The sequence below is a fragment of the Eschscholzia californica genome, unplaced genomic scaffold, assembly GCF_041429995.1.
Source record: "Eschscholzia californica isolate CP2 unplaced genomic scaffold, dmEscCali1.0.p SCAF_1, whole genome shotgun sequence".
Lineage (NCBI taxonomy): Eukaryota > Viridiplantae > Streptophyta > Magnoliopsida > Ranunculales > Papaveraceae > Eschscholzia > Eschscholzia californica.
Window position 1 is genome coordinate 65,304,136 of NW_028238198.1, and position 12,955 is coordinate 65,317,090.

General features: G+C 35.7%; 1 protein-coding gene, 1 non-coding gene and 1 pseudogene across 3 annotated transcripts; 1 reads left to right on the forward strand and 2 right to left on the reverse strand.

Moving 5' to 3' along the window:
* Window positions 1-2,590: 2,590 nt before the first annotated feature.
* LOC147568311 (putative xyloglucan endotransglucosylase/hydrolase protein 26) lies at window positions 2,591-4,009 on the forward strand (annotated as a pseudogene). Its single transcript, XR_015234166.1, has 4 exons — window positions 2,591-2,770; window positions 2,872-2,972; window positions 3,057-3,249; window positions 3,592-4,009. The product of XR_015234166.1 is annotated as a putative xyloglucan endotransglucosylase/hydrolase protein 26 (transcript).
* A 1,144-nt stretch (window positions 4,010-5,153) lies between these two features.
* Window positions 5,154-5,226, reverse strand: TRNAA-UGC (transfer RNA alanine (anticodon UGC)). The gene has a single exon. It is a non-coding gene; the product is annotated as a tRNA-Ala (tRNA).
* A 773-nt stretch (window positions 5,227-5,999) lies between these two features.
* On the reverse strand, window positions 6,000-10,451 carry LOC147568313 (uncharacterized). Its single transcript, XM_086654773.1, has 7 exons — window positions 10,054-10,451; window positions 9,140-9,287; window positions 8,378-8,417; window positions 8,152-8,247; window positions 7,252-7,490; window positions 7,030-7,125; window positions 6,000-6,601 (listed from the first exon to the last, which is right to left on the reverse strand). Exons 2-7 carry the CDS (start codon window positions 9,250-9,252, stop codon window positions 6,175-6,177), a joined length of 1,011 nt encoding a protein of 336 aa, XP_086510899.1. The 5' UTR covers window positions 9,253-9,287; window positions 10,054-10,451; the 3' UTR covers window positions 6,000-6,174.
* Between the last annotated feature and the right edge of the window lie 2,504 nt (window positions 10,452-12,955).

Below are 12,955 nucleotides of genomic sequence, written 5' to 3' on the forward strand. Positions count from 1 at the left end.
TGATGTCTACTGATGAGAAGTTTCCAAATATTTAGCAACTCAATGTGTTGTGGCTGTTGAAACTTGAAATACACGCACCCCTTTATAACAGTGTGTTAAATTAGAAACTTCCTAGTTAAAGTGACAGTCTCATTCTCTGTAATGGGCGTTTTTTCTACCTTCTCACTGTTTCTGGTTTCGATAACAATTCCTACGTTTTTGTTTCACTTGTTTATTGTGTTGTGACTGAGAATTTAGAGGTCTAGTACGGAAAAAAAATTGAATCCTTTCTGCGATAATGTTAGCTTGTAATTTTTGTTTACAAGTAATGCAAAAATTACTTGTAAACATTAAACATTACTCGTGCCATGAAAAAATATTAAACATTAAGTATTGAACTTCATAAACAAGTCTTAAGTAAACAAACTAACTTAAAACTAATTAACTATCTATAACTAATACTAGTTATTGTTACTAGTTCGAGATGATAATAATGAATTGACAAAATAAACTAAAAAGTGACAAGAGATTACGGAGGCAAAAGATGACTAAACTCTTTTGCTACAAAATATTTCTTTCTCACTTCTTCCTTACAACAAATTACAAAATTGGGTTTTATGATGTCGAATAGTGGTTTTCTCAATTATCATCTTGATGATGAAGATCTACCATCAGATGATAAATCTTTCTATGTAATTGATGAAATGGAGCCTATAAAAACTCAAAAACCATTCGTGGGCTCAATTCAGTAGAGTGTTTTTGTAGTTTAAGGAAATGAATTCAAAGTCAGAGTTAAATCTGTTTTTGTAGTTTAAGGAAATGAATTCAAAGTGAGTTAAATCGGGGCTCCCCCTTTATTAAGTAAACTCATATTAGAAGTTGAACCTTCGGTTTTTTATCAGGGTGAACCGGGTATGTATATATAGGCTCCCTTGTCCAACTATGATGAGTTGTTGAGATGATGCGCTGATCACGCACCGACTTAGATGAAACCGCCCTTTGATGACCATCAAAATGATAACTTTCCACGATTCCATATCTTCCGGATTTGATAGATCCTCGTTGGATATTTGCGGATTGTTATCAAGTTGGTTTTTGACATGTTATAGCCTTTCACATCACCTAGCTCTGTCCTAACTTCCGTTGGAGCTCGTGTCAAGTGTGCTTAGTTGATCGTTCTATCTCTTTTCTAAACCTCATATCAGGTCAGGGCTTAGGGTGGGTAAATCGCGACTCGTCACCTTTTGTGTCATTCCGCAAGACATGCTTAAGGTGCCGAGATAATTTCCTTGGACCTTCCTTACTATAGCTAAGACTCAGAGCAAAGCCTTAACCAAGGCTAACTTGGTTTAATTTAGAGTGAGGGAAAGGCTTTAGACGCTTAAGAAACTTATATCGACCTCCTAGTTCGAGTTTCAGACCATATCAGGGCTCAATTTGTTGAGCATGACTCAGATCCACCTTTTCGTTCCTCGAGGCAGTATGGGACTCAAGGTGCCAACTTGATTTTAGTAGATTTCCCTTATTGTGCGAAGACTCAATGCATGGCTCTTGTGAGGGATGACTCAACTGCTTCTTACAAGTTGTTTCTAAGTCAGATTAGCCCTCCCAGCATCTAGGATAGTCATGCCGCCTCCCAAAAGTGTATGTTTCGGTTAATGGGTTGACTCCTTGATTTGGTCAAAGCTTACCAACTTTTACCTCAGCTGGGTAACCCTCTAGCAACTTTAAACTTTTTTAGTTAAAAAGACAAGTTAATTTTTTTGTTAAAAAATCAAATTTTGTATTTTTTTGTTGAAACTGCAAATATTTGTATCTTGTTTGGTTAAAAACCCAATATTTTTCACAAAGGTGTTACAAAGCTGTTGTAAGGTGTTGCAAGGCGCTCCAAAACTATTGTAAAGCAATTGTAAAGTTGTGGCAAGGTGTTACAAAACTGTCGCAATACGCTGCAAAATTGTCGAAGGCGCTGCAAAGTTGTTGCAAGACATTGCAAAGTTGTCGTAAGGTGTTGCAAATTAAAAAAAAAATATTCAAGGAGTTCTTTTTTTTTAGAAATCGACTACGATCTATATTAGTCGTTACAATGCATTGATAGATCATGAATATGTGATGAGCACGATAACCGCTTAATTTAAACCAGAATGAAAGAGGCCTAATGCCCGACAAATTTATTGTATTATTTCTTAAATTACATGGGATAAATCTTAATAGCAAACTGCTTTTACCGAGATTCGATCCCACGACCTCATGGGCCTAAGAGGGGTGTCCAACCGCTGCACCAAAGGGTGGTGGAAAAATATTTAAGGAGTTGAAGATTAAGAAAAATTGACTGATCCTTTTTAACCAAAGTTCATAAAGTTTTTTTTTGAGAGTTTTGTCCAAATTTTCCTAATTTAAAACATCTTTCCACATTCCAACAATTATCACCTTTTTTTTTTTTTTTTTTGAGAGTTTTGTCCAAAGTTCATAAAGTTTTTTTTTTTTTGTTGAAAACATCTTTCCACATTTCTCAATGGGTACAGTGACAACCATAAACCGTTATAAAACTATTTTCTTATACATATATAAGTCAACAACTCCTCCAACTATTTTCTTGAATTGAGGATGGTCATGAGGAAGTTAGAAGCTATTCTCTTCTCTCTTCTTCTTGTTCTCCTGTCTTTGATTAGATTTGATGAGATTCTACTGGTTAATGGTGACATTTCTGATAGCATGTATCTCACATGGGGTCAACAGAAAGCCTCCATCAACGCCGTTCAACTTCTCCTTGTTCTCGATCAATCCTCCGGTACTCATTATTCATCTTTCTTAGACTGGTTCTTCATCATATCTTAAATTTTCGAATAAGTATAATGGTTGTTTGACTAATCCAATTCCCTTGTTCTCAAGGTTCAGGTGCTCAGACATGGAAAAAGTTTCTATTTGGAAGTATTGAAATGCTAATCAAACTAGTACCTGGAAACTCCCCTGGCGTCGTTATGGCAAACTATGTAAGTTATGCAAATAAGAAATCTTGTTGTACAGCTGTTGTAATTTTTCGTGTCGATAACTCTTTTCCAAAATAAATTTTGTAGATGTCTTCCACTGGTGAAAGTCATAATGAGATAGATTTCGAGTCCTTAGGTAATGGATCAGGACAACCGTATGTCATCCACACGAATCTCAATGTTAATGGGAATGGAAACAGAGAGGAACAATTCTACCATGGTTTGATCCAACCAATGATTTTCATAACTACACCATATTCTGGAACCCGTCACAAATCGTGTAAGTATTTAACAATTCTACAAGTTTCAGAATAATATGATTTTTGTTAGGCTTGTAACTGACAAGCTATATAATGAGTTAACCCGACCCGACAAGACACCTTACACAAATCATCATGCCATACTTGGATTAGGCTTGCCATTACACGGAGTTGCTCGAACTATATTCAAGTTTGTCCAGCCCAAAACACATAGACATAGGAGGCTAGCCAGGCTAGCTTAGGCACGTATGACAATGCCTGATTGACATATCGCTAGAATGATTTAAATTACGAGTAGATCATCTTCATAATAAATAAATCAGCCTCATGTCAGTAACCTCTGATTCTTATCGGATTTCTAGGTGGTTTGTCGATCAAATTCCTATCAGAGTTTTCCAGAACTACAAGAAATATGGAATTCCTTATCCAGACAATCAAGGAATGAACTTGTATTCAAGTATATGGAATGGAGAAAAGTGGGCAACTAGAGGTGGTAAAGTGAAGATTGATTGGAATAGTGCACCTTTCATGGCTAAGTTCAAGGGTCTTCAGGCAAGAGCTTGTCAGTGGACCGGACCAACCAGTATTACTCAGTGTTCTGCTAATACAACCGCAAATTGGTGGGCATCTCCTATGCACAGACAACTAAATTATGCTCAAGAAGGTCAGCTGAAATGGATCAGAGAGAACTTTAGGGTTTACAATTACTGCACAGACTATACAAGATTTCATGGAAATATGCCTCTTGAATGTTCTTTAAACAGTATTAGTTCATTTTGATCATTCTTACTCTCATGATCCGAATTCAAGTACACAAATTCCTATTCTTCACTCAATATCCCAATTACAAATTTTGACGAGTTTTTATTATTTCGTAATAGAAGTCTAAGTTGGTAAGTTTACTATACAACTAAACATTTTATGAGTATCGAGAAGAAACACGAGATGAAGCTTAAAACGGAGTAAATATCGACTCTTACCTGATACTTCAGGTCAGCTATTCAATGATGATAGTAGGACCTATACCGGGTCGGGTCAGGCTGGTGTCGCTGGTATGAAGCTGCATGCTGAACGAACTCCTCGGAAGACACGTGAGATCTGTGGCAAGCACAGACGATTTGTATTTGATTGTTGTCATACATATAAGAAACAACATAACAGTCTTACCATAAGGTCGAGGGTCAGTAGTACAAACCCAAGGTAGATTTGGACAAGAACCATTTCCACCGAATTTCAGACCCAGAACAATACCAAGTCTAATAGCTGAACCCTTCCACCATTTGTTGGTGCGATACTTCTTTCTCGTTCGACCTGAATGTCACGATGTTTCTTTAGTTTCGTTTTGTGAATGAGAAGATGAAGATGTAATAGTAACTACCCTTTTCTATACTTATAACATGCTGTTTCCTACCAACTTTTGCCAACTCCGAGACCTTCATCTTCTCGTGTCGTGGTCAAACATAAATTAAACGGAAAATTTTCACGCATTTAGACAACCTGAATAAACAAAAGAAAAAATTTAACCCAATAGACATGACGATAAACCAAAAAAATCTATCTATATTCAATGTTCCAAAACTAATTAAACTTGATGAGAAAATATTAGGTTGTAACAAGTTTGAGTGAAGCAAATATCTGTCTGTATCCGGAAGCCCTATTTTGATTTAGAACTAGAAGAGCCTTCATGTAGGCTGATCGGCATATGCTTGAGTGTGTGAAAACGTCTCCTAAAAAACTATACCTAATGATCACTCATTTACACACCGACATTTACTCAAACAAATCAAAAGTCCCCTAATGATCATTCATTTACACATAGAACACTAAAATTTAGTCAAACAAATATGCAAATTTTGAAAGAACTTATTAGCTCAAGATTTTTTTTTAAAAGAATTCTGCTTTTGGGTAGTAAAAGAACTTCGGATGGAGATGCAGGGGATCGAACCCTGTACCTCTTGCATGCAAAGCGAGCGCTCTACCATTTGAGCTACATCCCCAACGTGCTATATTATGCAAAAGAACTTTAATATTAATTGTGTCCTAGATAATTCTTTCAACAAAATAAATAAATGAAGTGTCCTAGATAATTAATATTAGAAAAAAAAAAAAACATTTTTACTGTGTTTATCATGGCATGCATTAACTAGACAGCACACAAGCACGGTCAAATGTTTACCAAAATGCAAACTTCTTGTCAGGTGTAAGTCTATTTTATAAGCTTGCGTCGCAGCAGTCTCTATTTTATAAGCTTGCGTCGCAGCAGTCGCTAAGCTCACACTAGCGGCAGTCATAAGATGTGTATTTCCTTTTTGAAAATGGTTAGAGCATCTCCATTGTAACACCCAAGAAAAACAGTAAAATCATCATAGGTGGTGGTAAAGTGGCCGCAGTCATAAGATGACTCCATTAGAAGAAAGTCTTCTATAAAGCGTAAGTGTAAAGTGGATATCTAAATGGTCTCTTTTCTACTTCACCATTTAGAGGTACTCTATTAGAAAGTCTTCTCCAATCCAACACTCAAGAGAAACTCGAATTATATTTTGACTACAAAACTAAATTGATTTACTTATGTCACTGAGTGTGTCCTCATAAGAATCTTTAAACCACATCACTTTTAAGATTAATGTTGAATTTTGTAGTGAAGATGGTTTTTAAAAGAGAGACTCTAAAAAAATCATATATTTAAGTTAGAGTTTGAGACTTTGAGTGTTTTATTGGAGATGCTCTTAAAATCACTTAGAATTTAACTAAAAGTATCGCTTATTGCATCTGATGGTCTGACGGGTGATTTTGAATCATTGAAATTTTTAAGATACAGTTGACAAAAAATACATGGGCTTTCAACTAAAAAAAAACAATACAAAAAACAGAGTTCGATGCCAGAAGAAAACTGCAAGTACAAGAATCCACAACGTAAAATGTCAGAAAGAGCGTTCTTGCTTCGGCTACTCGCTGCCTTTTGGAGAACCACAAACATCACCATCTTCATCTTTGCCTGGACTCCTGCCACTAATGGGGCTCCTGTCATTAGTCGGACTACTGCTCCTGCTACGGCCGTTCTCTTCAGCAGGGGTTTGGTCATAACTTTTACCAGCTGGGCTCTCTTCGCGGCTTATAGGGATACTACTCTTTGATCTTGGGCTTTGACCTTTGTCAGACCCATGTGGAGATGTGGCATTTCTACAATCCATTGGCGAAAGAGAACCTCGTTCTCGGGGACTGTTCTTGTCAGGTGTTGGACTACGCTTTCTTCCTCTGGGTGGTGGAGACATCCTCTTTGTGTTCTTAGGACTCCTACTGTAGCGAGGGCTCCTTGATCTGCTTTCTTCACGCTCAAGACTCCGCTCTCTCTTTTGTGGGGATCTCGATCGACTGAGAGAAAATAAAAACAAATGTTATTCCAAATGGGGTTCATCTTGCAAAGAGAAGAGATGGCATCCGCTGCATGTTTCTTGATAGGAGACCGTAATAGATGGAGCCCTAAATTCTAGGCCATGTTAGGCATATAGGAATTGGATGTGACTAACAGGAACACTGTTATTGATTTATTTCTCCACGCCAAACTCAAGTTTGGAATGCTACTCCTACTAACCAAATTATATATCCACACGCCAAACATGCTACTAAAGTTCAAAGGATGTGCTCATGTGTATAAGGTGTTCCAGGGTTCGAGTATATATAGTTTATCTCATACTTCGTTAATTGGCAAAATAATGAACAAAGTGCAGAATATAAGCGGATTCTGATTAGATAATTGCGAACAATTTTTGCACTAAACATCAGTGTGAATGGTGACAAACCTGTAACTGCGGCTACGGCTATAGCTTCGTCCAGGACTTTTCCCATGACGAGGAGATGCTGACCTAGAGGGGGATCTTGAGTAACTCTTTCCTCGTCTGTGCCACAGAATAAACTTCCGTTTAACAACTAAGATGCTTATCAATGTACAATATACAAGAGTTCACAGAAATCTTTTGAGAAATTATGCTAGAACCTAGAAAAGCTTTAGAAAGTGATATTACTTGAGGCTTTTTGGGCTGTTCTGGCAGTTTCGTTCTATATGGCCTCTATCCCCACATCGGTAACACTTGTTCTTCCAGTCCCCAGCTTTACAATCTCGCGCCCAGTGGCCATCAAGGCCACAATTGAAGCAACGCCCAGACCCAGGTGGAGGACCCCTGCCAAGGTACTCTCCACGAGAAACATCACCTCCACCACCGCCTCCGCCACCGCCACGACCACCGCCGCCGCCACGTGGTGTCTGTATATGATAGTTAAAATTCAGGCATATCGCCATCACAGTAAAAGGAAAGCAAGAAAAGCAAAAGAAATATATAAGAATTTCAAAATCCTGCTATAAAAGATCACCAAAATGCTACAAGGCTATTAGGATATTGACTGTTCTTGTTATCAATATTGACGGCTCATCCAAGTAAAAGTACGGGATGCGATCTCTCCCATCTTTTCGATGATACTATAAGCAAACCTCTGAATATACAATTAACAGAAAAGTAAATTTAACTTTCGCTGAAAATTTATCTCAAACCCTTTAAACCTCAAACGTTTGAGCATGATCTCTAAAATTAAAGTTAAGTGACTTGAATATTCTCTAGCTAACAGGATTTCTCTACAGATCCTGTTAACTATAGAGACATTGCTCCTTCAGCAATAGATGAACAACAATCAAGACTCAACAAACCAAAAATCACCATTAATGAACCAAAGAGGCTGAGAGTTTAACATTAATTTGGGATTAAGAAAAATAGACACCAGTATGTCATTTTTCAGCAATTTGCAGCTTACGAATTCTTGTTAACAAATATAAATATAAATATTATTAGAGAAACAACATTTCAGAACAAAAACCGACGTAGTCTTAGTGCCCAGCTAGAGTGTGACAAAAATAAAAACAAGAGACTCACTCCCTTGGCGAATTCCACTATTATACGACTTCCACTGACTTCTCGACCATTTAAACTATACCTTGCATCATCAGCATCTCGAGAATCACTAAATTCCTGTGAAGAGGAAGGGAGATAAAAAAACACCAGATACACTCATATTTGCACAACTTAAATTAAAAATTACAGAGATGTTATTGCCTATGTCCACATAAAACGGAAAGGAAGAGATTGCAAGAAAGCATACCACAAAAGCAAAATCATGCTTCAAATCCACATCACGTACTCTGCGGAAATGGTTGTCAGAAACAATAAGGCCATCATGACTTAACTACTGAAGAGTATGATATTTCGCCATCACATTGCAATTAAACACGCAACTACATTATAGAAAGAAGCGCCAAAGCCCCCTATACAGTGCAAGAAAAGCCACCAATTCCACCAAGGACACTATCTCGCCACAGGTCTCCAGGTTTGGCAAAAGCCCAAAAACCTTCAACAATATCATTTAAGTTAAAACAAACGATACTAGGGGGTGAAACATTCTAACAATATAACATAACAAAATAGGAACACAAACCCAAAGGGCATTTGGCGAAAGCCTGAGTGACATCAACTCCCTTAAATTTAAGAGATACCCTAAAATGTCACTGATCTGACACTGGCCCAAAACCTTTAGCTATAGGGTTTTAAGATTAAAGAAGAAAATAACAATGAACTCAACACATAAAACACTGCAAATCATCTCTTGGATCCTATTTAATAGGATAATAATCATTAGATATCTATCAGTAAGATGCTTTAATTTTTTATTTAGGAGATCTAGTGAGACAAATTTGTGAGGTTAAAAATAAAACTGATAAGTTTAGGAATCAATAAAACGATGACAGGAAATATATCAAGGAAACTTAAGATCTGAGTTGTGAGATGCAAATGCAAGAGAAAAATGTAACATAGATTTCACCGGAACGGCATTACCAACAACCCATGTAATTACAAAGATGATTACCTTCCGTATCTGCTGAACAGATCTTCTAGATCACGTGATCGTGTCCTTGAAGACAATCTTCCAACGTAGAGACGTGTAGTCCCATGGCGATCACGTTCATCATACCGAGGCATTCTCCACAAGCTAACAATTGATAATGTATTGGTATCTGAAGCAAATTGTAGCATACAAAAAGAACCTTAGTAAATCCCAACAGACATTTATGCAACTACCCGAAAGAAAGTATATATGAACGTTCTAATAATTGACATTGTACATGTACTAGGCAGAACCCGTGTCTTCGACCAACTGAGAAAAAACTCTCAAAACCTAAGCAAGATACAAGTAGATTATGTGATACACACATCACTATTATCTTAAGGGTGTCAACAGATGTTTAACAGAACTGATAATGCAGTACCCGAATTCGTTCCGAATATTCGAAAAATTACCCAATGTTCGAACAGATAGCACATTCGCTATTTGTATCTGTCTGTTTTCGTATCCAATAAGCTTAATTTGAATTTCCATTTTCCAACTAAATTATTCCAAGTTGTATACCCTTACAAAGTTAAACATATAGAAAATATTTTTCGGATCGGAATTTTCGAATACGGTCCATATGGCATAGTGCAGTATCTGATATCCGAAAAATACCCTTATACGTATCAGTATCTAAATTCTGGGATATTTCACTAATTAGTTCTAAAAAATACCCATTTCCTGTCATCTTTATCTTCCAATTGGCAATGGAACCAACTTTAGAAACTTTCCACCTATCTAATTGTTTCCTGTAATCGAATAGCTAAGATAACAAGTAAACCCAATCCACATATAAACCCAGAAAATGCAAACAGCAACAAGGATATTCAATCTAACAGACTTAACCTTGAGAACTTAGTAACTGCGAAAATTAACAAAGAGGAGATATTCACCTGATTGAGAAACAACAGGCGGCAGGTCAAAATGAAAACCCTAATTTTTCTGCTTCCCAACTTTAGAAGTTTTATCTCTTTTACACTTATAGGAGAGGATAATTATTGGACGATCCAGATTAGTTTCCTTGTACATAAAGGGTTTGGAAGAAAAAAATACTAACATTATTTCTACTTATTAGAAGAAGGGGGCCCTTTAACTGGATCCAACATGAACCGATCAGTTTATTCTGTTTAGCTTCTTATAGTTTTTTCTTTTTTTTGTTGAAATAAGCTTCTTATAGTTTTTTTTTTTTTTTTTTTTTTTTGTTGAGCAAGCTTCTTATAGTTAATAGTGTGTTTCTTTTGGGATGACTCATTATCATTGGCATGTGTTAGTGTACTCCACTTCACATCATACTTAGTCAAAACTCTGGGATTGGGGGCGTATGTTATCTGATCATGAAACTGGTCGTTATATTTGGTTGGTGCTATTTACAGAGCTAATAAGTGTTATTTACAAGTCCGGCTATTTACAGATCTACTTTTTATTATTTACAAATCTTTTGACTTTATCACAACTTATTAGTTATTTAGAATAAAACCCTTATTTTAGAGATAGGTCCCCCACCGAAAATGCTGAAAAATTAAACTTCAAACTGACCGAAAATGTTGAAAAATTAAACATCAAATTGACCGAAAATGTTGAAAAATAAAAATGACCGAAAATGTTGAAAATTTAAACATCAAATTGACCGAAAATGTTGAAAAATTAAACATCAAATTGACCGAAAATGTTGAAAAATTAAAATGACCGAAAATGTTGAAAAATTAAACATCAAATTGACCGAAAACGTTCATCGTTCTAAGCATTATTTCACCGAAAATTTAGGTTGTTCACTTAGAATGTTGACTTAGAAATCTGAGTTCTTTTTTAGAATAACCACCACAAATTAGTTTATCTTACCTCTAAAGTTATGGCTTCACTTAGAATGTTGTTATATGAGTCCAATGAAGAGTTGTAATTGAGTTCTTCAACATCAAACTCTTTCATTAATGAAGTCTCTTGACCACCAAGCTCCTCCATTAATGTACCTTCCTCATTGTTAGGTTCTTTTATTACTAATGTTTCTAGTAGGTGATTGTGAGTTGATTGTTCATAGTTGTGGTGGTGATTGTTAGGTGGTGGAAGGTGTTGGTGGTGGGATTTAGGAATGAAGGAAATAAAATATCTTCTAATAATCAATATATTTTTTTCAGCCTAATCCTTAGCAAAGTTTGATTTTAATCCCTATATGCTCTGTAAATAGCAAAGTCTTATTTACAGAGAAAGTGAAAAGATTCCAACTTTTGGGCTTTGTAAATAGCCAAAATAGCTCTGTAAATAGTTTTGGCCTTATATTTTGATGGACGGTCATGCTTCGTTTTAAGATTATGGCGAAGAATACAATACGTAAATAAGACAATAAACGTATAATTTTGATCGACGTTGATGGTTCGTTTTAAGATTTTAAAGGTTACGCGAACTACACTTTTAGTACTAGTATTGAAATATATATGGAGTCATAAAAAAAAGACAAATTAGGACCTAGAAGTACCAAAACCACAAGGAAAAATGGTTGTTTAGGTTCAAAATAATATCATAATAACCAAAAAAACCTAGATCTTTTTCTATTAATCAAAATGTGCTAAAATATTATAAGGAATGAGACATAGAGTTCAAAATAATATGATTAATTATCAATCAGGTCATTTTTTATTTTTTTTTCTTTCCCTAAATACCCTTTCCTATTTAAGTCACACTCTTTATCTCTCTTAAAAACCAGATACTGAATATGTTTAGGGTTTTTTTGTTCTTGCTTCACGAATCTTCTTCATCTCGGTTCTTCTTCTTCATCGATTAACATCAGTGATTATCTTCTTCTTCATCGATTAACAAAGTATTAAGAGAATATCTATACTGTTCTAATTACAAGTTCGAAACTGTTAGATTTGTGTTTGGGTTTACAAATTCATGGTAGAATAATTCAAATAAGATATGAATTGTTCTGTTGTTGTTGTTAAGATTTCTTCAGGTTCTCCAGAAATTGATTATCTGTTCTTCTTGTGATGATTGAAGATGTGGCCAAATCTTATTCAAAAAGCAAAAGATGGAGGTTTAGATGTGATTCAAACTTATGTTTTCTGGAATGACCATGAACCTGCTCCAGGAGAAGTAAGGAACTCCTACTACTACTTCACATTACTTATTTTTTTAGGGTTTTGGTATAAGAATATAATGAATTTTTTGTTTTGCTTTTGTAGTACTATTTCAAGGATAGATATGACCTAGTTCATTTTATCAAGCTAGTGAAAGAAGCTGGTCTTTATGTTCATATCAAAATTGGTCCTTATGTTTGTGCCGAATGGAACTTCGGGTAATCGAAAATCGAATATATATGGTTGATTTTATAAAACTTCAAGAACTTTGAGTACTATTTTGTCGTTTGATGATAGGGGATTTCCTGTTTGGTTAAAATATGTACCTGGGATCAGTTTCAGAACAGATAATGAACCTTTTAAGTTAAATGTTTACCTACCCATTGCCTAAAATCACTTGTTTATATTGTGTTTTAGGGTGTACTTGATTTGCGATTTAACTTCACTACCGAAAATTTATGTTGATAGGTTGCCATGAAAGGTTTACTGAAAAGATTGTGAACATGATGAAGGCAGAAAAGTTGTTTGAAAATCAAGGAGGTCCAATACTACTAGCACAGGTTAGAGTCTAAGAAAGAGATGACCGAAAGAGATGTAGCTTCTTGAAACAATGTTATATCTTGTTATCATCAGAGTGGGAAGTCTGAGAAAGTATGGAATTGTTTGACGAGATGAAGGTGGGTTCGAGCCTGGTTCAGTAACGTTTTACGACTGTTTTCTCTAC

What these genes read in the sequence shown, in the direction of transcription:
- LOC147568313 (XM_086654773.1), bottom strand. Translation starts at nt 9,252, where the DNA reads ATGCCTCGGTATGATGAACGTGATCGCCATGGGACTACACGTCTCTAC. An exon ending in AGCATGATTTTGCTTTTGTG is followed by an intron (nt 8,248 to 8,377) that starts GTATGCTTTCTT and finishes TCCTCTTCACAG; the next exon opens with GAATTTAGTGATTCTCGAGA. An exon ending in AGCCGTAGCCGCAGTTACAG is followed by an intron (nt 6,602 to 7,029) that starts GTTTGTCACCAT and finishes ATTTTCTCTCAG; the next exon opens with TCGATCGAGATCCCCACAAA.